Here is a 24,347-nt window from a genome sequence, read left to right as displayed (position 1 = left end):
ACTCTGTATCCCTTCTAACCCTATTCCTCACAGAAACCCAAATCTCTCCCTCTTCTGACATATTCCTATTTAGTTTTCCTGCCGTAACAAAGGAGGCACCAGTTGTAATATTAAATCAGAATTTGCAGTTTACGTTATTCTGAACTCTTCTTCAGCTAACTTTGATTATTCATAATACACACTAAATTAATTAGATATTATCAAATATATCTGTATAATTTATCACTCCCCCATTGCTTCCTCAGAACCCAGGGTATTTGACTCCATATCCACACAGCAGACTAACCTTAACCTCAGCCTTACCACAGAGATTACCGTTTTGGGTGGTGTTAACGTCCTTAATGTAGAATGGTTATTGCATTCTGCCAGGACTAACGATAGAACGCGAGCTGTTTGCTGAATCGTTTAATATAACGCAAGTTGCAAAACAACCAACCAGATTACCAGATAATCCTGACCATACAATCTATCTCTTGGACCTCTTCCAGACAAATAACCCAGATCAATTCAGGATTGAACTACCGTCACCACGTGTATCCTCCGCCAATAATCTCATCAAAGCCTCTTTAGTCAGTTGCCTCAAATCTCTCCGTTCTGAACCTGTCAGAGTGACCAGATGGCACTTTGATAGGGCAGAATGGGATAGATTTAGAAATTATCTTGCTGATATTCCATGGAAGTCTTTCTTCTCCAGTGACATCAATTCTTCTTCCCAGTCTCACAGTAATGACTTAATATATGTTTGATATGGAACTGTTCATACCCTGTCAACAATTTACTAAATGATTGGACTCCCCAAAATGGTCTGACAGCAACTGTGCCAAAGCAACGACCCCAAAAATCCTTAGTATATAACATTTACTTAAAATAAGGATATCTCAACCCTCAGTCAATTAAAAACTGCTAGAAACCATGCAAAAGCAGTTATAAATCTCGATAAATCAAACTTTCTTCACGATCATGCATCCAAACTATTAAATAATCCTAGTGACAATGGAGTATTCTGGTCAACTCTTAGTTCTTTCAAAAATAACTTCAACAAACCATCACTGATTCCTTCACTACAGTCTTCATATAGAAACGCTATAAATGACCTGCTTGGAAAAGCGAACATCCCAGTACGTTTGCTAGAAAGTCTACCTTAGATGAAGTCAGTCAGAACGTCCCTACACTAGAACTTGACTCTTCCGAAATTCCTGCACTTAACCCACAGACTTGGTACGTAAAATCCATGCTAGACAAATTACCAACCAACAAATCTCCAGGTGCAGATGGAATTTCTCCAGTTGTTTTTAAAAAGCGTGGTGGTTGGGGGCATCCATCATCCATTCACTGTAGAGTGATGCCATATGAGCTCTACACTGTGTGACAAGCCAAATGGTTTCCTGTACCCAGGAAATTATTTACTACGCTGGGTGGTAACCATATACCTGGGGTTTCTGGCAGGGTTAAGTGTCCCCCAGATTCCCCTATCCAAAATCACTTAATCATGGCAGTCGTTTCAGAGAGCCTCGGAGGGCCCAATACCTGCCCAGGGCTCCAACCAAATGGGCAGATTCGCATGGCCATGTGGAATGTAAGAGGTGTGAATGAGGACAGCAAGAGGGTGGAAGTGGTGAATGTGTTCAAGAGTGCAAGATATGCTGTGATGACATTGTGTGAAACGAAGATGAAAGGGTGTGAAGTGCAGGAGCGGGAGGGTGTGAAATGTGTAAGATCGGGAATGAATGGGCGAGGAAGATGCAAGGAAGGAGATGCTTTGTTGATGAATGAGATGTGACAGAGTGGAATGAGAGACTACAAATGTGTCAGCTCAAGGTGTATGTATGTCAAGTTCAAGTTTGAGAAGGTGAAAATGGCAGTCATTGTAGCATATGCACCGTGTGAAGACAGGGGTGAGAAAGAGAAGGACAGAGTTTGGGATGAGCTGGAAGAAGCAGTGGGAGAAATGCCCAGGAGCTATAAAATGATCGTAATGGCGGATATGAATGGAAGAGTTGGCACTAATCCCGAGGATGACATAATGGGCTGCTATGGAGTACCAGGAGAAAATGATAATGGGAAGTGACTAAAGGATATGTGTCAGGAGAGGAGGTTGTGCATCTGTAACTCATATTTCAAACAAAAAGATGCACAAAAATATACATGGTACAGAGGAAATGGGGATCATGTTGAAAGAAGCCTGATTCATTACGTGCTCGTAGAGAGGTCGATGATGGGAATGGTTGCTGATACGAGGGCCGTGAGAGGACGATGTGGAGGTCTGCCAGATCATATGATTGTGGTATGCAAGGTCAAGCTGAGAGGAGTGAGGTGGATCAGGAGAGAGAGGAGCAGTCAGGGAGAAAGACTGAAAGTTGAGAAGCTGAGGATCAAAGAAATGGCAGATGATTACAGGACCAAAGTAGAGGAGGAGTTAGAATCAGTGAACTGGAATGAAATGGATCTGGACAGCCTGTGGAATGCATATAGGGATTGCTTAGTTAGGAATGCTACAGTGGTGTGTGGTGTGGCAAGAGTAACAACAAAGAAGAAAGATATGGCATGGTGGGATGAGGAGGTTAAGAGAGCGGAAGAGGAAGAAGTGACTAAAGTGGTTACAGGGTAAGGGTTCAGTTGAAATAAGAAATAAGTATACTGAGAGCAAGAAGCACGTAAAAAGACTAGTGAAGAGGAAAAAGGAGGTAAATGATGATCTAGGAAGAAAAATGAATGCGAACTACTCTGAAAATAGGAAGTTATTCTGGAAAGAGGTACGGGAAATGTAGAAGTGAAGGCGGAAAGAAGTGTGATGGTGTGAGGGATGCAGGTGGTAGATTACTAACCCATGGAGATAAGGACCAGGCGGAAAGAATGTTTTGAAAGCCTGATAAATGGTAATAGAGACAGCAGAGTGGCTGCAAACATGACTGGTTTTGGGGGTGTGCAGAGAGGGAATGCAGTCCAAGGAGACGTGGCACTCGCACAGGTGAAGAGGGCTGTGAAACGGCTGAAAAATGGAAAAGCAGCTGGGGTTGATGAGTTATATGCAGAAATGCTTAAGTGTAGTGGAGAGAGTGGAATGAAGTGCTTGTTGGAGATATGAAACAAGGCATTGATGAGTGAAATTGTGCCAGCAGAGTGGAAAAAGGCTGTGACTGAACCCCTGTGCAAAAATAAAGGTGAGCGAAGTGAGTGCAAGAATTATCGTGGCATAAGTTCATTGAGTGTTGTAGGGAAAGTATATGTAAGCATTTTTATAAAGTAAGAGAGATATCATAAGTCCTAGTAAGTGATGAACAGGGTGGTTTTAGGCAAGAGGATGTGTGGATCAAATATTTGCAGGGAGACAGACAGCAGACAAGGCTTGTGAGAAGGACCATAAAGTGTTTATGGCATTCATGGATCTGGAAAAAGCATACGACAAAGTAGACAGAGAGGGATTGTGGAAAGTATTGCGAATGTACGGTGTACTGTAGATGGTAACCTGCTAGGTGCTGTCAAGAGTTTTTATGATGGTAGCGATGCATGTGTAAGGGTTAGTGGGCATCTAAGTGAAAATGTTCACTGTGTGGGCGTGCGACAAGGTTGTATGATGGCCCCATGGTTGTTCAATATATATATAGATGGGGGATGAGAGAAGTAAAAATACAAGTAATGGAGAGAGGGATGGCGTTGGTAATGATGGTATTGCATTGAATATCTCAGATTTGTTGTATGCTGATGATGCAGGACTGCTTACAAGTACCGGACAAGAACTTGGTAGGCCAGTGCAGAGTTTTGCTGATGTCTGTGAGCGTCGTGCCTTGAGAGTAAATGTAGAAAAAAGTAAAGTGAAGGTTATTGTGAGAGAAGGTGACTCCCAGTGTGATGTTACAGTAAATGGAGAGAGACTAGAATTGGTGAGTTCAAATACCTGGGTACAGTGATAGAAAAGAGAGGAAAATGTGCAAAAGAAGTTGAAAGTAGAGTGACACAAGGCAGAAAAGTAGCTGGTTCAATGAAGGCCTTGATAAGAAACAGATGTTCGAGTGTTGCAGCTGCATAAGGCTTACATGAGGGAGTGTTAGTGCCAACTTTAACATATGGATGTGAGAGTATGGTGTGACATGAAAATGAAAATTGAAGAGTGACAGCAGTGGAGATGGGACTGCTGAGGAATGTATGTGGAGTATGGAGGGTGAATAGGATACGAAATAATGTGATCCGTGAAAGGTGTGGAGTGAGGAAGTCGGTGGACACCAGAATCGAAGAGCGTGTACTGAGATGGTATGGTCACGTGGAGAGAAAAGATAACAATTGAGTGGTGAAAAAGGTATATCTGAGTGAATCTGAAGGAGGGAGGAGGCCAGGTAGGCGAAGGAGAAGGTGGAGATATATGGTGGATGACTATGTGAGGAAAAGAGGTTTGGAAGTCGATGAGGCTAGGGAACTGACAAGAGAATGAGCTGGCTGGATGAATGTTGTGAAGAGAGATGCATGATCAGGGATTTTGGCATCCCTTTTTAACGTGGCAGCGTCCAGCTTGACTCAGTCGGATACGTTCATGTGAAGCTACAGAACGTGGTGAATGATTTTTGGCATACCCGATAGAGCCAGGACTCCGGAGGTTTGAATGATGAGTGAATGGAAGCCTGGCCTATTGGATTGGGCAAATTTGGGCTGTCTGGACCTTGCTACTCCTCACCCTGCCCTTGGGTGGGAAAGGAGGTCCGGATGATGATGACGATGATGGTTTTTAAAAAGTGTTCCCCAGAACTTGCTCGTGTTATAGGATAATTAATCAGACTATACATACTTTTTGATTCCGTATTTCTTGGAAAGAAGCCAATATCCACCTAATTCAAAATAAAGGAAGTTCCTCTAACCCCTCTGAACACAGACTAATAGCTGTCATATCTTCTCTTGGTAAAGTATTTGAGACTGTAATTAATAAGCATATTGTTAAACATCTTCAATCTTACAACTTACTGTAAATCGTGAATACAGACCAATAGTTGTCACATCTTCTCTTGGTAAAGTATTTGAGATTGTAATTAATAAGCATATTTTTAAACATCTTGAATCTTACAACTTACTGTAAATAGTGACAGACAGTATGGTTTTCGTCACAAAAGATCCACCATTGATATACTCAGTCTCTTGGCTAATTCCATCCATTAATCGGTTGACCAATATCGAGAAATCCCTGCAGTAACCCTCGATATTCAGAAGCTTTTCACAGTGTGGCACCGTTCCCTGCCACTTAAATCCCTACTATGGCCTGTCATCTTTTGTTCTACTAATTTGCTCATGTCTCAGTGATAGAATTATACTGAGACTGAGTTTATTAACTGTGGATCTTTCATGGTGATAGCCATACTGTCTGTAACTCATTAAGTTGTTGGATTCAAGTTGTTTAATGTGCCACGTACTGTTGACGTATGGGTACGTCACAACTTTTTTTCACGCTGAGACCCAACAATGTACCGGTATGTTCTGCAATTGCAAGGTCCGTCATTTGTACATTTTAGCAAGTTTCGTGGGTGATTTTTGATAGGCATATGTGGGAGACCTTCCTCTACCTGCCGCCAGGTGGTGACACTGCCTGACCCTGCATGATCCCCCCCCCCCACACGCCATTGTCTCAGCAACTCACCTGTTAGCAGTGACCTGGCCAGTAAAGACATGTTGCACCAAGGTACGAAATTCAAGGCGAGAGTGATTCCCCGACTGATGACGATGTGGAGGACAAAGATTACATGGTGCCAGAGGAAAAAATGCGCAGAAGTGATGAGGTAACGTCACCAAGGAAGGTGCGTATGTTGATGTTCTCAGTGAATGGAACAATGCTTATATCACCTATATTATTGTGTGAAAACCAATATATTTTTTGTACTACATGTAAATTTGTACCAAGTGAACAAATATCTACTTCTTCTGAGTGGTTGGCAATAGTTACTGCTACCATAGAAAACGTGACAGCATCAGCGCGGCTCCAGAGAAGACGGTGTGAGGTGTTCAAAGGGACACCTGTATAACTCATTTATAAGCTCAGGTGAGCACTTTTTTTTTTTTACTTTCCAATGTTTCTCATGAAAAGCGGAGGTTTGAGCAAAAAAAATCCAAAATTGGTCAGGATTAGGGGGGGGGGTCATTGGTGAAAAATCGGCCGGGATGTGGCGGGTTAAAATGTGCTTATTAATGACAATCTCAAATATTTTACCAAGAGATGGTGTGATTGCTATTGGTGTGTAATCACAGAGATTAAAAGGACTTCCTTTCTTTGGAACTGCGTCGATGTTGGCTTTCCTCTAAAAATTAGGGATGAAAAAGTATTTATGCTTAGTCCAAATAATTTAGCTAGAACAGGAGCAAGTTCTAGGAAAAACAATCAAAACTTCAAGGGGAATTCCACCTGGACCTGGAGCTTTGTTGGTTCGTAAATTGTGTAAGACTTTTTTTTTGTGTGTGTGTCTAGTATGTATCTCTAGTGGAGCAATCACAGGAAAGTCAAACACTGGTACAGGAACGTTCCGGTAAACTTTTTCAACGGTAGAATTTCTGGCAAACGTACTGGCAAGAATGTTGGTTTTTCACGAGGGTTATTTACTGCTATTCTTTCTGAAGATCTTTATGGGGTAATGGGTGATGGTTTGTTAAAACTGCTGTAGAAACAACTGAGTTGACGAATATTTCATATCCATTAGGATTATTATTTTAATAGTTTGAATGCTTGGTTGTGAAAGAAGTTTGTGGCAATATTTATTACAGGTTTGCATTGTTTTTATCAGTTTTAAATTGACTGAGGGATTTGGTAGTTTTTTACTTTAAGTAAGAGTTATATGCTTAAGACTTTTGGGTCGTTGCTCTGGCACAGTTGCTTTCAAACCTTTTTGGGGAGTCGGACATTTTAGTAAATTGTTGACTGAGTATAATTTCATATCAGCTTGCATTACATCATTAATGTGGGACTGGGTAGAACTGTTGTCAGTGGAGAAAAAAGATCGCCATGGAATATCAGCTAGATAATTTCTAAATCCATCTCAGTCTGCCTTATCAAAGTGCCATCTGGTCACCCCGACAGGTTCAAAGTGGGGAAGTTTGGGACAATGGACGAACGAATGAGGCTTTGATGAGATTGTAGTCGGAGGATCAAAGCAGTGACAGTACCTGTCCTGTACTGATCTGGGATTTTTGTCAGGAATAGGTCCAAGAGATAGACGCTATGGTCAGGATTATCTGGTATTCTGTTTGGGTGTTTTACCAGTTGTGTGAAGTTAAACGATTCTATAAACTGCTCACACTCTAGACCGGTATCGTCTGTCCTAGCAGAATACAAAACCATTCGTCATTATGGACATTAAAATCACCTCAACACGATAATTCCAGTGGTAAAGGTAAGGTTAAGGCTGTTCAACTATGTGGATATGGAGTCAAATACGCTGGATTTGATGAGGAACTGGGGGAGCAACAAACTGTAGTGTACAGGTGTATTTGGTTTTATTAAGGGAATTTGGATTGTGTAATGAGTAGTCGAATTAATAGAAGTTAAGAAGTTGGAAGTTGGGAGTGTGTCACCCTGTCTCGGCTACCCCTCTTTTTGCGGGAATGCAGCCTAGGTATATAAATAGACAGAAGTTCACGACAGTGTCAACCGCATATCCATGCTCAGTATAGCAACCAGTGTAATCTTTGTTACGAAAGCTTGTGAAGGTGTAACCAGGAAAACTGTATTGGGATAAGTCAGTAGTGGGAGGTATTTATGTCTGTGAGGAACAGGGCTGGAGGAGATTTGGATTCAAGGAAAAAGTGAACAGAATTCTGACTTGTACTAAGATCACGGACGTTGGTAATATATTAAACTGAACCCGCATTTCTCCACTAACGAACATGATTTGTTGTAGCAACAGCCACTGCTAACACAGTCGTTTGACGCCGCTACCCCTACCCTGCCTGTGGTGGCAGTCCGAGGTACGACTACTTTAGCTCCTAACATTGAAGTGGCCATTGTGAAGGTGAGATTGAATAGATGGTGTGATGTTTGCTGTGCACATAATATGGTGTAGACAGTTAGAGGCAGATGTTCATGAGAGTATGCTGGTCTACTCTCTGTGTTAATGAAAACACTGAAAATGTTCAGCAAATAGAGATGGTCAGGAACAGGTCCTGAGGGCTGGTGAAACGGGAACTCAGTTTTACCTATCAGCAGCTTGCCTTCCACTTCGTGAGTATCGCCCTGTTCAACTGACGCTACAGTTTATTTATTTATTTGTGTGTGTGTAGATAGACAGATAGATTTTAAAAATATATTGAGAGAGAAAATGATAACTGGGACGCTAAAATACCTTCTGATGTTTTCTCTTTTGATTATCAGAAAGCGTTTGTTCAGGTACACTACCTCATGGAAAACTACTAGGAAAACGTAAAACTCATGGCCTCCCAAACAAATCACGCATTTTAACTGCCGACTGGCTAACATCACAAAAACAACAGGGAGTGATAAATAGCGAATCATCAGACGGGTTATTTATAGCTCGTGGAGTTCCTCAACAGTCTGTTTTGCACCAATTCTCTTTATTATTCATATCAATGATCTAGAAAAAGACACGTTTCTGAAAAAATGGAGGTAGATTAATTAGCCTACTAAAATGAATTGTGAGTCCATCAAAAGAGACCTGCTGGTTAACTTAATAAATTTGAGTGGAAAAAAAAAATGGCTGACGGAATGTATCAGAGAAATTTAAATAATGTACGAATATTTTGACACACACACACACACACACACACACACACACACACACACACACACACACAAATATGAGTTCCACATGTGTCATACCACATTGTCGGAAGTAGTGGACGAAGTACTGTAGATCTAAGAATTATCAGTAATGATATGAACAACTCTAAATAGTATATTGCAGCAACTAACATGGCAAACAAAATGTTTGGGTTTATTTACTGGAACTTTGATCGCACAACACCCGATATAATCTCTAAGCTATGTGCATCAAGAATTACACCACATCTAGAATGCTCTGTACAGTTTTGGTACCTGAACATTACTGAAATCGAAAAAAAATCGAAATTGTCCAAAGAAAGCCATTAAAATGATCTCATCACTGCCAACTTTGCCATAGGCAAATCATCCAAAAACAATATAAGTGTTTTATCTAAAAATGCGACAGTTCTGAGAATATGTAAAGGGAATACTTAAATTCTTAACAAAATCGACGACAAACAGAATGATACTTGTCTAGAAATAATGGGACGATACTCAAGGGTACGATATGCTACGCTGATACCGAGAAAAGATTAATATTTGTGTAAAATTCAATGGAATAACAATCAGCAACAGTAGATAGGCAAAAATTTTACGTACATTTAAAATTCATTTAGATAAACTTAAAAAAAAAAAAAAAGACAATAACTAAGTGTTGTTTATTTCCAGGCTGACGTGAATGCTGATGACAGTGTGACGAGTTAAATTATTGGAACAGTATGCAATTGTGAATATTTTCCTTTTAGAACTGTACAGTAGATACAGCTTCTAAGTGGTTTATAGGTCTTTCTTCCATTTTTCTGATAAAAATGTCTATATCTGTTTTTTCTGAGATAAAGGTGTAAGAATGACTTCGATTTATTGAAAACTCTTTAAAGGGAAATTAATAGCATAGGAATAAAAACAACGTTAGGCACAAATAAAGGTCAGTATAGAGTATGAACAATTAAGTACCTGGACATTTCGAGGCTCTCTGCTGTTGATCCAGGAGATGCCAAAATCTGAGAAAAAAAAATGTTAACATTAGTATCAACAGTATTACTATAAACATCGTAATAATCATCATTATAATTCTTTCACAATTAGTACGTAAATATAGAGAAAAATATAAGAACCACCATCATCATTTTATCACGTTTTCCCAGTTATTATAGTAAAACTGATATAGAAAAACATTGAAAAAAAAAAAATAACAGAAATGAAACCTCCTCTGATACACATCTTCATACTCCTCCATACACTTACTGAAAATTGCACAAAACTATTTTCACCATTTTGTGTTATCGGCATATATCAGAATGGGAGGCTATTTACGATAACCTATGGGACAAGACAAAAAAAAATCTATTAAGTTTCTTATGTATTAAATAATGAAACGTGTTTCAGGGATAAATAATTATAGAGAAATACTAAAATTAAATGAACACCTTATGGTATTTTCACACTAGCTTGTCCAGATATTGGACCTTTTGTTTTTTCGTTTAGCTACCTCAGTGGCACAAAAGTCAGTACTACGGTTCTACACTCTTCCCATAACACTTCATCGTAACCAGCATCATATTCTAGTGCCAATCTCTTATTACACATCAGCTTTCAAGATGGACAGATGATAATTATAGGGAAAGTTAGCGTAAAGGTGTATAGGAAGTGTGTTCGTTGACCGTGTTACCTGCATGGCATAGCCAGGTCATGAAAAGGGAATAAATATAGCAGCATGAGTACGGGAGTGGGTAGTATGGGCTGAAAATTTGATGAACGGTGGTATGTAGACAGGATAATACAGGGTGACCCAGAAAAACCTTCCACATTTCAAAGGTAAATGAAAAAAAATGGTTAAAGAAAATCAGAATATTATTTGCACACATGAAACTTCATTCAATGCAGTTTTTATTCATCATGTTTTAAAGATGACATCCTCCAAATGGTGGCCGTCATTGTCTATACATGCTTGGAGGCGATTTCTGAAGGCTGCCATGGCTCTATGGGTCATGTCGGGTGGAACAGCAGCTATCTCCACTGGATGTATTGATGGAAGTGAAGGTCTTGTGTAAGATTCTCCTTGCAGTTTCCAGGGATATCCCCACAACTAAAGCATGCTTCTGCACAGAATGTATCAGAGACTGTACAACAGATTGCCTCAAGGCATCAATATTCTCAGGCGTATGAGCGCTCCTAGGTCCACCAGGTGATTTTCTTTTTAACCCGAGACATCCCGTCGATGTATGATTACATTGCAACATTATGTAACTGCCAGTCCCATTGACGTACTGGTACGTCGCACAATTGCAAGGTTCATAATTTGCACAATTTTCAATTTTCGCGCATGATTTTTGGTAAGTATACACGGAACACCTTCCTCTATTCCTCTACAAGATACCAGGCAAGGACAATGCCTTACACCGCATAACCCCCCCCCCCGCACACCATTGTTTCGGCAATTCACCTGTTACCAGTGACCTGGCCAATAAAGACATTTAGGACCAGAGTGATTCCCCAATCGATGACAATGTGAAGGACAAAGTTTACATAGCATTAGAGGAAGAAACAGTCAGAAATGATGATTAGGTAATGTCGCCAAAAAAGGCCAGGTATGTTGATGAGTTAGTGAGTGAAACAATGTTTATAATGCCTATATTACTGTTTGGAAACCAATATACTCTCGTACTACATATAAATTCGTACCAAAAAAATAAATAAATACCATTTATGAGTGGTGTGGAATAGTTACCCTCCCATAGAACTCGTTTTCTTTGGAGCCAGCTTGATAGAAAACCCAGTAAGGTAAGGAGGTACTGCTACCTGTATCGAGTATTTTAAACCTCAGGTGAGCGATTTCTCTATGAATTTTCGATGTTTCTCACCAAAAGCGGAGGTTTTAGCCAAAAAAAAAAAAAATCCAAAATAGCTTGGGATTGGGGGGTATCGGAGGTGCGAAATGGTCGGGACGTGACGGGTTAATGCTGAGCCTGTTGCCCTGAAATTCTCAACCCACTGCAAGATGGTTTTCCAATCTGGAACGTGTTGGTTCCGTGGAATACTGACACATCTTCGAAAGGCCCTCTGCACGGCAATTATAGAACGGTTGTTTGTGAAGAATGCTTCGACAGCAAACGCATGGTGTACTCCCAACCAAGCCATGTTAGTGACTGAGGACGGTTGGGGTTGGGCTACCAACAGACCCTAGCCCCGCCCCTCCCGCCTCACTACTGCCAGTGCTACAGCCTTTCAAAATGTGGGAGTTTTGGGGGGGTCACCCTGGATATCCATTGAAAATGCGTGCTGGGAGATTAGCAATTTTAGTGCAGTGAAGATTTGTTTATTATTTTTCTTTTCACACAGATAAGTTAGAGCTGCCATCATTTCCCTGACAGCTTCAGCTCGAGGAAGAGTCATGGGGTAATAACAGTAATAACAAGAAAACGAAAAAAAAGTTTATCGTATCGATACAGCTCATAAATATAACAAATGGCATCAGTACACTGTTAGGGTTACAGATATGTTTTAGGGCCCTCTTGTTAAAGTCATAAAAATGAATACTAGACTGGTGCACGAATATATCTATCTAACTATATATCTATCTATCTATATATATATATATATATATATATATATATATATATATATGTGTGTGTGTGTGTGTGTGTGTGTGTGTGTCTGTGTGTGTTAATATTTCTCTCTCTGTATATATTTATATATATATATATATATATATATATATATATATATATATATATATATATATATAAATATATATATATATATATATATATATATATATATATATATATATATATATATATATATGCAAATAAATCACTTAAGAACCCATGATTCATAGATATGATGATATCCACAAGAAAAAGGAAACACAAAGTATCTCGAGCACTTTCGTATATTCAGATCTTCAGGGGGGAGCAAAGTTGGTTCTAACCTGAAGATGTGAATACACGAAAGCACTCGGGATATTTCATGTTTCTTTTTCCACGTGAATATCAGCATATATGTATACAAGACGGTAGGCGACGATGGCCGGAAGTGACTTTGAATACTAAAAGTCGTTTCTTTATGGAGGCACTCCAGTGCAACATTCCACCCAAAACTCATGGCCCTGACTTAATAATCTTCGGAGCCTTAGCATTTTGCATGAGAAATGTAATTTTAGCACTTTCCCTAATTTCTGCACTTGGTGACCTTTGACTCCTTACTTGGCTGATATAGGTCATGCAAGTATGCAGCACACTTGTAGTACTCATTAACGTCTATAAGCATGCAAAGTTTCATTCGATTCCATCCACCCACTGTTGAGGTAGGGAACTTGAAATCGCAGAATGGCCCACCAGAGGTACAACTTCTAGGTGGTGCTGCCAGCGACTGGAATGAGTTTCGACACTAAATTTCATTTTTGTATGGAAGTATTCCAGTGCAACATTCCACCCAAGAATCATGACCCTGGCCTGATAACCTCCGGAGCCTTAGCATTTTGCTCTAAAATAGTCGTGATTTTAGCTATTTCACCATTTTTGCCAGTGTAGCACATAGGTGTACAATAGAAAGTTGTAATACTAGTCAATGTCTATAAGCATGAAAAGATTCATTCAATTCCATCAAGCTGCTGGGAACTAGGGGGACATTTTTGAAAACCGGTACTAGTTGCTAGGAACACTGAGGCCAATCTTCGAAGGGTTGCCTCTCAAAAAGTAGAGGATAGAGAGGAATATGAATGGCACACATCCAATGGGGAATGACCTCAAGATTACGTACTTCTTCATTCCCTAATTCATGGAAAGAAGCCAATATCCACCCAATTCCAAAGAAAGGAAGTTCCTCTGACCCCTCTGCTTACAGACCTATAGCTGTCACATCTTCTGTTGGTAAGGTTTTTGAAACTGTAATTAATAAGCACATAGTTAAACATCTTGAATCCAACAACTTAATTAGTGATAGAAAAATATGGTTTTCGCCAAGAAAGATCCACCATTTACATACTCAATCTCCTGACTCATACCATCCATCAATCAGTTGACCTACATGGTGAAACTCATGCAGTAGCCCTGGATATTTCTAAAGCTTTCGACAGAGTGTGGCACCGTTCCCTGTTGTCCAAATTCCCTTGCTATGGACTAAACTCTTTTGTTCCTTTGATTTCCTCATATCTCAGCAATAGAAAAATAAGAGTAAAAGTAGATGATGTATATTTCACTTTCCACTCAGTTAACGCCGATATGCCGCAGGGATCAGTTCTGGCAACAACCCTGTTCCTCGTTCATATTAATGATCTTTTATCTGTCACCCACAATTCCATTCATTCATATGCTGATGACTCAACACTTCATAGTTCATTCACACTCTGATATCCATTTACAAAGTCTGATATCTCTAACTCTCAACTCAATACAGCCATCTCTTTAAATCAAGACTTATCCACGATCAGTGAATGGGGACAAAATAACCTTGTCTCATGTAATGCTAGTAAAACTAAATATATACAATTTACTAATAGACAGGTATTGCCAGAATCGTATATTACCTTCAGTGCTACAAATATTCCTATGTCCAAAAGCACTGAAATTTTCGGCGTCTCGCTTAACAATGCCTTCAGCTGGACCTTTCATGTTAGATCACTTGCTAAAACCGCCTCAGAGAAACTTGGATTATTGTACAGAGTCCGTAACTTCTCCACTGACGAGCAGTTAGTTATAACTTATAAGAGTCATGTGCATTCTCAGCTGGAATACTGCTCACCCTTTTGGAGTGGATGTGGAGAGGTTACATTAAAACAAGTAGACAAAATTCAGAAAAAAGTTGTTAGAATTATTAATAACCCTGCTATTACTAATAAACTACCTCCCCAACAAGTAAGAAGGAATGTTGCCTCCCTTTTGTTATTTTACATATGTTTCTATAGCAAATGCTCAGACGAAGTTGCGTCAATGGTGCCACCTCTCCATGCCTTCCCTCGTGCTACGCGGGCAGCTGGCAGCGCTCATGACTGGAATATCACTCAGCCATACTGCAGAACTTCTGCCTATCAGAATTCTTTCATTCCCCGAACTGCATCTGTCTGGAACTCGCTTCCCCAGAGTTGTTTCCCTCCAAACTTCAACCTACTACCGTTCAAGTCTAACTGTTACAGATATTTTATGAACAGATGACACCAGTAATCTGGTGCATGGATTTTTTTTTTTAATTCATTTGTTTTTCCTTCCCTGGTTCTGTTATTTAAAAAAAAAATGAAGTCAGAGCATTCTCCTCCCGTTAGTAATGCTTCTACTGCGCAAAACGTGAAAGTACGAAAAATCCGATTTCCCGGCCTTTGCTAGGCAACGAGTTGTTGCCAAGCAATCAAAACCTTGTGGACACAACTACGTCATAGGCTGGTCATGGAGTCCAAGTTTGGTTGCAATCGGTTAATTCTGAAGGGTAGAAATGCGTGCCACAATTAAACAAGAAACTAAGCAAGAAAATGCAACGAACCATAAGGGTAGCATGAGCTGGCCCATACATACATATATATATATATATATATATATATATATATATGCGAGTAAGAAGGAACCAAATGTCAAGCGCCCGCAAAGAATTCCTTCCAAGAAAAAAAAAAAAAAAGTTAGCCAAATTCAAGATCTGTTCATTTCGAGATGCCTGGACACATTGCGTTTGAAAAACTGGAGATCACATGAAGTAGGAAATACAGGCAGAGGAAGACAGTTCCAGAGTCGACCTGTTGCATAAATGAAGGACTTGGAGTAATGGTTAACTCTTGCATTAGAGAGTTGGACAGAAAAGGGATGAGAGTTTGTTATTAGATGGGTACTACACTGCCGTCGTAGAGGTGGAGGGATGCATGCAGACAGTTGAGAGGAACAGTGACCATGGAAGTAGCGATAGAAAAGAGATAAAGAGGCAAAAATGCGGTGAAGAAACAGAGGTTGAAGAGAGCCAGTAAGAGAAGGAGAGTTAATGAGATGAAATGCCTTTGACTCCACCCTTTTGAGAAGAGTTGTATGTGAGGAGTCTCCCCACACATGAGAGTTGTACTCTACACAGGGGCGAATAAAACCCGTGTATAAAGTCAACAACTGTGCAGGGGAAAAGAAGGTACTGAGTAAGCTTAGCTCACCTAATCTCTTGGAAGCAGATTTTACAGGAGATATGATTTTTACAAGATAAATCCCGAGTGAATGAAACACCAAGCATGTTCAAGGATGATGCAGACTTGAGCTGGATATTATTAAACATTAGTGGGTACTCCTGTGAAAGATTTTGACGGGTTCATAGGTGCAAAAACTGAGCCTTTGATGCATTAAAAACAACAAGATTATTTTTACACCAGTCAGAGATACGAACCAAGTCAGACATTAGGTGTGCCATAGCCTCATCCCTTGTTTGTTGAAGTAACTGCTGGGATGGACGTTGCGGGAACTGAATGGAAAGATGAAGGGTGGAATCATCAGCATACGAGTGGATAGGGTTAGATGTACACCCACAAAAAATATATTCGTTACCTTTGTGGTGTGATACAATATGACATAAGGACCAAGGGTTCTGAACTACTACCAGTACCAAATGAACACAGTTTCACTTTTACAAATCATTTCAGAGTTCATCGCACCCAGAGGTAATGATAATTTTTTTGGTGGGTGTACAGCTTAGATCATCATTGATGAATAAAAAGAAGAGAGTTGATGATACGACAGAGCCCTGAGGAACATGACTCTTGATAGATCTAGGAGAAGAACGATGGCCGTCTACAACAGCGGCTATAGAACGACCAGAAAGGAAGCTGTAGATGAAGGGACAGACAGAAGGATAGAAACTGTAAGAGGGCAGTTTGGAAATTAAAGATTTATGCAAGACTCGATCGAAAGGCTTTGAGATATCAAGTGCGATGACAAAGCTTTTGCCAAAGTTCCAAAAGGAGGATGACCAGGAGTCTGAAAGGTAGGCTTGATTGATTTGATTTGATTAATTTATTACACACGAAGGCGACATAGTTAGTACAGTGCCATGTGGCCATATGTGAGGTGAGTACAGGGGAACTCGTGCCAGCAGGACATGCTGTCGAGCTATAACAAATTAACACCCACCAAAGCGTGGATCACGCATGAGAATAACAACTAGGGTATCATCTTCCAACAAATGTTTACAAGTGTCCACTAATGTGAGTCTGTGTGATATTAAATCAGAGACAAGTGGACATTGCAGGCAATGATGGTCAAGGGTGTTGGCATTGGGTGCATCACACAGCTTACAGGAGGAGAAATGAGGTGCATTGCCCGCCCCAGCCACCTGCCACACAGGTCGGTAGCCCAGTCTGAGGCGGGCACACACCACGTTATGTCAACGAACCATAAGACTACTGCGATGATATCTATTGGGACGAGAGAGAAAGTGGTCAAAATGTTGGATGGACACATTGTGAGCCCTCTCAGCATTTCTAAGATGGAGAATAGGGGAGGGGGCTGCTTTGCATATTATCTGCTTGTAGCAAATGGGGGAGGCATTAGTAGCTTCCACAGAAGGCGGATCCAGTCCACAGGCATCCTTCCAAGAAGGTCAGCAGTGTTGTTGGCTGTGAGATCAATATGAGAGGGAATCCACAGAAAGTGCACCACCAGTGAACGATCGTGGGCAGTGGCCAATTGACAGAGTATCTGTGTAACAATGTGTTGATATGCAGGCCTGAGAGAGGAGAGGGCATGGAGGGCCAGCCGTGAGTCACAGATGATCAAGCCGCTGTTGTTCGTCCGTATTAATAAAGTAACTGCATCCAGGAGTCCATGTAGTTCGCAAGACGTAGAGCTCAACGAGGTTGGCAGTCGACGGCCCAACCAGTCCCCCTTGAGGTGGGTCCAGACTTGGGGAAAATACAACACAGCCAGCACTGCCATCCTCCTGCATGGAGCCATCATTATAGATATGGAGGGCCGAAGGGAGGGAAGATGACAGCCTGGCGATGGTCTCCAAAGCTAGCTGTTTCTGAAGCTGAGGTAGGTCAGTCTTGGATGCCAGAGTGTATGAGATAGCAGGCAGAGGGGTCTGCCAAGGTGAAATGCCATAGTCCACCTCCTCAGCAAGCACCGGTAAGTTGATGTTTAGCCATCGGACGTTTGAACAAACAGTATTAACTAGTGTGCAGCCACCACTGTGAAGCAGAGGCTTTGGTGCAGTGGGATCAAGGGAAGTCCGAATGATGTGAGAGTAGTGGGGAGAAAGGTGAGGATAATGTGGGCACTTAAAGCTGAAGTATGTAACCATGGAGTATATATACTCTGTCAACAAGTGGTGGAAGGTTGAATTCAAGTTGCATGTTGACAGTTCTGGTTGAGCCAGGACAGCCCAGGATGAGTCTCATTACTGCATTTTGGAACTTCTCAAGAGGTTGTAAGGCTGTTCTGGAAAGTTGACAAAGAGCTGATTGAATGAACGCTATGTATATGGTTTGTGCTACAGGAATAGACACCCCGGCAGCATAATTAGTGAGCCACTTGAGAGGTTATAGGCGCCACTGTAGCCGGGTCAGCAGATCCTGAACAATCGGATGCACTCGTTGTCTTGCAGGAATGGAGTGAGAAATCCGTACAGGTGCCCCCAGATAAAGGTACTGTGTGCACAGAGGGATAACACAATCCCCGACAGAGAATAGAGGCAGTGTTCTTGCTGGATGGGAAATGAAGATTCTACTCTTTTCGGGAGAGATAATGAGTCCGCATTTGGAGACCAACTCGTGAAACAAGTGAAGGAAACATTGCAGATCTGCTGGGGAATTTGAGTGAATGCAGATGTGATCAGTGTAGCAAGTAATCGTGGTTCCAGGGATGTCAGGAAGTTGGGTGAGTAGACGATGTATGGGGATATTAAACTAAGAAGGACTAAGGACATCACCTTGTGGAGTACCAAGCTAGAAATCCTCAGCTGTGCTGTATGCACCCTTAAAAAGAAAACGAGAGGACCTATTAGACAGGTAATCACATATCCATCGCAGCAGGTTTCCCTTAACTTCAAAATCCACTAGCTGGTCTAGGATAATGTCTCTGTTGGTGACATAAAATGCACTCTTTAAATCAATGAAGGCCACTACACTGGTAGGGGATAGGAGGGTGTATAGCTCCATGAGGCAGTGATGTGTCCCTTGCTGTGGTAAAAAGCCGTACAGTCAGGGCGACAGCTTGTCCTACAGCCTAAACAAGTGTCGTGTAAGGAGGATGCATTCCAGTACTTTACTGAAGCTGGAGGTGAGGGAAACAGGTCAAAATTTATCAGTGCCAGGTTTAGGAATAGGCACGATTGTACTGCAGGTCCAGGCTTGTGGCACGTACCCCAGACAGATGCAAAGGTTGAACAGCTGGAGAAGGGGATTACCAGGAACTTTTAAGAGGATACGGAGGACCGAAAAAGTGATGCCATCATTACCTGGAGCCGTTACCCAACCCCTGGCGAGGGCTTGTCGCAATTCATCGTCAGTTATAGCCACACCATCCTCATCATCTGTCCTCAGTAAAGCGACAGTGAGACGGAGTGCACGAAAGTTTTTCTGGGTGGAAAGCACGTCCTGTATGTGTGTGGGAAGGGCGCAAGCTGGTGACTGTGCAGACCAGGCATCTACAAGATCCTGTGACTACTGTGCTGGACTGTGGTGGAGGACACTAGGGGGTCTCTTCTTGACAACCTTGTTGATAAGGTGCCACATGGAACAACAGTCGTTTGATGGTTGATGCTATCGGTAAGTTTATGCCATGAATCGGTATAAACGCAGTGCTGGAGAGCAACTAGATCATCCCTCGGCAATTGTAGAAGTCATGTGTGGAGCTGACAAGTGATGAATACAACTTTTCAAGACAATGAAGGTCAAACGTGGGAAGAAGATTGGGCATATAGGCGATGTACGTAGGGCAGCACTCGAGTGGGATTGCAATGCTAGTGCATCTGTGTACAAGAGAAGATGTAGCAGGGAGGGAATAATGAAGGCTGAGAGCAATGTGATCACAGAAGAGTGCTGGGATAGATGAACACCTGACCCAGGATGCCACGAGGCCGGATGGAAGGACGTGATCTAGTGCACCTTCTCGAAAGTGTATGGGCCCACCGGTGTCCCAGCGGGTGAGCTGATTTCGATGAATATACTCAAGAAGTTTAGTCTCATTACGGTTAACGATGGCAGAAAGGTCACCCAAATCAGGGTGTTGGGCATTATAATCCCCCATGTACATCATGCCACGGATGGTGGGAGATGGGAGAGCAGCTGTATTCAACCTGCCTGGCGCAGAGTACACATTGCACAACTGAATTGTGCCACTTCCAATGGTGACCTCAAGAAGCTGGAGGGTTGTCTCGTTGTCTACAGAGCTTTGGAGGAAACGGTGCTGGATAGAGGAGTGGACATACGTGACAAGGCCATTCCTAACTCGATGGACATAAGAAACATAACCACTGAGAGTGGGTGCCTCTACCCCGAGTAGCACACGACCAACAAAGGCTTCCTGAAAATGATATCCGGGTTGCGACTGTATACGTATCCTTTGAGTGTTGTAAGTTTAGACCGGTTAGTAACACCACAGGCGTTCCATGAGATGACATGCAGTTGTGCCATGTTACCGAACTTGCCATGACGTTTGCGAGGGCCAGATGAGGTTGTGGTGGTGGCATGAGAAGTGCTACATGGCATGCCACGAGGGGAACACTCCAATGGGAGTGACAATGGAGTCCAGCTTCTCTGTATGGGTGGTGACAGTCGTAATGATGACATGTTGTGATTCAACCAGTGAATTTAATGTTGTCTCAAGTGTGGCTTGCTTGCTAATCAAGCCATCAATGCGGGCTTCTATTGCATCGAAACGTGCCGTAAGTGAGCTAATCGAAGTCCTGAGAGTGGCAACAGCATTGCGAAGTTCAGTGACTGCAGCTGAGTCCAAACCTACAGTGGAGGCAGGGGGAGCGGCAGCACGGAGTGGTGGTGGTGGTGACACTAGTGGAGGCCCACCCTTAGCAACGAGGGCCGGGTTAGCCTGGCGTCTAGTGTGGCCATGCCAAACATTAACCCCTTCTTGATGACATCAGGGACATTTCCAGTGCAAGGTATTTGGAGGTGGTGGGTTGGGTTGCATCAAGGCTGTATCAGAAGCAGGTGGAGGGGGTCGGTGAGGACACGTCCGAGAGTCATGTTGGCCAGAGCACCATGCACACCGTTCTGGCGCAGAGCAATACCAGGAGATGTGACCAATGCCCCAGCATCGAAAGCACCACAGTTGCTCGTCCTTCATCTTGTGAAACTCACAAGATGGGAGGCAGGGAAGGAAGCTGAAGGTGACAATTGGTGGTGGTGGGTGAGGAAGGCTCCAGGTGACTACCAGCTGGTTGATAGGAGTGCCATTCTGGTGGAAATGTTGGGCTGAGTAGGTACCTGGCAGCTCCTTGACCAAGTTGGGATCAGTACAGACAGGATAATGTGTAAGGAGGTAAGTAGGAAACTTGTGGGGCCTCTCAGGTGAGTCTTGAATTTCTAAAGAAAGGGATAGGAACTCTCCTTTAGTTATGCTATCTACAAAGTCCCTGCGACGTCTGAAGACGTAGAAAAAATGGGAAGTGATTGCAGACATCTTGACCTCTGCCTGTGTGCAGTCAAGGTGAAAAGCACAGGTGACCTCAGACAACCATCGAAGTTTGATGTCCACAGTTGGGTTATCTTTGAATAAAAGCATGATGTAGTCTGCCCTGGGCATGGACGCCGGAGGTGTAGAGGCAGGAAGCAACGGCGAAACTTGTGGGGATTGAACAAGGTGAGGGAAGCGTGGAGTGTTGGATCCAAGGGCGGTTCTCCTCTGCAGAGGATCAGAAGTCTCCTGCTGCTTGGAGGATTCGGTAGCTGGTGATGAAGGCTCACTGTTGCTGTCCAAGGTGTTACGCATGGGGCGCTTGGCAGAGGAAGATGCCTGGCCAACAAGGTGAGGTGCGGCAGGTTCAGATAATGCTGGTTTCGTAGCTACTTCCCCAGCTAGCGAGACACTGCTACTACTTTGTGGTAGCTGTGGCCAGTCACTCTGAGTTATTTCATCCTCGTCACTCAGCACCAGGTCAGCTTCAAGGTCCTCGAGGGTGGCAGGGCCCAAGTACTCCATGCTGCACATCTAGGCAGGTAGCAGCGTGAGCAGGGCGTCAGTTTCACCAGCACGACAGAACAGACCAATGGTAGCAGAGGAAGTGGAGTGACGCATCCATTACGTCACACAGGTCGTACTATGCATGTGCAGAAATGAGAAAACCCAACCAGGGGGACCCCGTCTGTCATACTGAATTTTCCCCCCAAACTACAGGCTAAGTCCAAACACCAGAAAAACGCAACCAACGGTGAAGTAGGCACTAGACCTGTATGTTGCTCCCTGCAACAACAGAAGGGTGTTGGAAGGCAAGGACCAGTGGAAAAACCAGGAATATGAGCCACACACAACAATTACTTGTTTATGTCCGGTCCTCTGGTGGCGAAATCCTGAAAGGTAGGCAAGAAGATCGCCAGTGGAGCGTCCCTGACGTAACCCATTCTGACGATCAGAAAGAAGGTTGTGATAGGAAAGTTGCTTTAAAATTTTTTTCTTTTAAGAATAGACTCGAAAACTTTTGAGGCACAGGATATTAAAGCAATTTGATGATAGAGGGTTGGGAATGGTCACCCTTCTTTGGGACAGGCTGAATGAGAGCAAATTTCCAGCAAGAAGGAAAGGTACAAGTTGACAAACATACACGAAAGAGTTTACCTAGACTGGGTGTAAACACAGAAACACAATTCTTGAGGACAACAGGAAGGACCCCATCAGGCCCATATGCCATGTTAGTATTAAGGCCAGTGATGGCAGAAAATACATCAGCTGAAGAGATTTTAATGTCAGCCATGAGGAAGTCAGAGGGAGGAAGTAATGGAGGAAAAGCACTGGAATTGTCTAAGGTGGAATTGGAGGAGAAAGTCTGAGAGAAGAGATCTGCTTTATCAGTAGACGAAAATAGCTACAGAGCCATCAGAGTAGAAAAGAAGAGGGAAGGATGATGAGGTAAAGTTGTTAGAAAAGTTTCTGGCAAGGTGCCAGAAGGAGCGGGACGAATTCGAGTTGGAGAGTTGACAGCACTTAGTACGGATGAAATATATATATATATATATATATATATATATATATATATTTCATCCGTACTAAATGCTGTCAACTCTCCAACTCGAATTCGTCCCGCTCCTTCTGGCACCTTGCCAGAAACTTTTCTAACAACTTTACCTCATCATCCTTCCCTCTTCTTTTCTACTCTGATGGCTCTGTAGCTATTTTCGTCTACTGATAAAGCAGATCTCTTCTCTATATGTATGTATGTATGTATATATTATTACTTTATCATTATCTTTCATTTTACTGGCTCTAACAATTACTGATCCACACCAAGTTAGAATCTTATTCTCCAGTTCATTGAATTCCTTTCTCGTCTCAGACTTGTATAATTCATTGTGTGTCAGTCTCACTCAGACTTACAGTACTTGAACTTAAGACTGTCGTCATTTACGCTTAGTCACTTTACTCTCTGTCCTACCCTCTCCCATCATTATACCGGTATATAAATAAGATTCACGTTCTTTGTTTGTTTGTTTGTCCTTCGATCACGCCCAAACCAAGGGCCAGAGATTACATATTCTGAATCAGGGTGATCCAAGGATGGTTTTAGGGGGGTCAAAATTCAGATCTGGGTTATCTGAGTTCACCGGTAGAGTGTTCGCCTCTTTGGTCCGGGCAACGCCGGGTACCCGTGTAGCCCAATTTTTAACATGGAGACTCATATGATCTCCAGTTCGGACATCCGCTGTGTGAGGTTGACCTCTGAGGCCATATGATGTCACCAGTCGGTCATTTGAGGTCATCAATAATAGTAAACAAGTGCGTACAAACACTGCGTTAGTTCTCGAAAGCTGAAATAGAAAGTTCCTGGATCACTTATAATCCATCTTCAAAAGCATAAGCTGTACATGGGCTTTCTGGACTAGAAAGAAAGACTGAACTAGAGCAAATAGGATAAGAGTATTCACCTCTTTGGCCCGGCAACACCGGGTATCCCTGCTAGTTTCCTATATTTTTTCTCGGCCTTACCAACATACGCATGGAATGAGGGCGTCAGGGGTATTCGAACCCGAGAAAATGATGCCACCTTTCTCACCTACTGTAGGTTGCAACACATAAAAGCTCGCTGCCATCATATATATATATATATATATATATATATATATATTTGCTTCTGCATGAAGTGGAATCAAACGCATCCAAAGTTTATAATCATGATCGCCATCATTATCGTTTCTGACTCCTTGCTCACTTTTGGTTACTCCCCGACAGCAAATGGCCATGACTAGCCTACCTTCTGACGAGCGTGACTAGCTGATCTCTCATTTAAAATGCACACCCTGTCTCTTTCAGTACACCTTTCTGCCTCCCTCCCTGCATCAACCCAGCTTCCTGTTTCCCTCCCTGCAGCAACCCACCTTACCTGCCTTCTTGTCTCTGCCCACGTATGATGGGAACTTAAGTCTACAAATCGGTCTTGAATCGAACTCGAGTTACCTTTTTTTAAGGATATGCAACTT

The 24,347-nt window shown here is 42.3% G+C and overlaps 1 protein-coding gene across 1 annotated transcript in view; it reads right to left on the bottom strand.

The window, feature by feature from the left end:
- LOC145391155 (sodium-dependent multivitamin transporter-like) overlaps positions 1 to 24,347 on the bottom strand; it is a 116,692-nt gene that overhangs the window by 58,354 nt on the left and 33,991 nt on the right. Inside the window, exon 3 of the mRNA XM_080265834.1 lies at positions 9,698 to 9,744. Coding sequence (XP_080121960.1) covers positions 9,698 to 9,744 — 47 coding nt within the window. The remainder of the gene's footprint in view (positions 1 to 9,697; positions 9,745 to 24,347) is intronic.

Source organism: Coenobita brevimanus, chromosome 17 (assembly GCF_032717465.1).
Source record: "Coenobita brevimanus isolate Jiangsu-jjx chromosome 17, ASM3271746v2, whole genome shotgun sequence".
Lineage (NCBI taxonomy): Eukaryota > Metazoa > Arthropoda > Malacostraca > Decapoda > Coenobitidae > Coenobita > Coenobita brevimanus.
The sequence above is the reverse complement of the archived record's forward strand: the minus strand, read 5'-3'. Positions and strand labels throughout refer to the sequence as shown.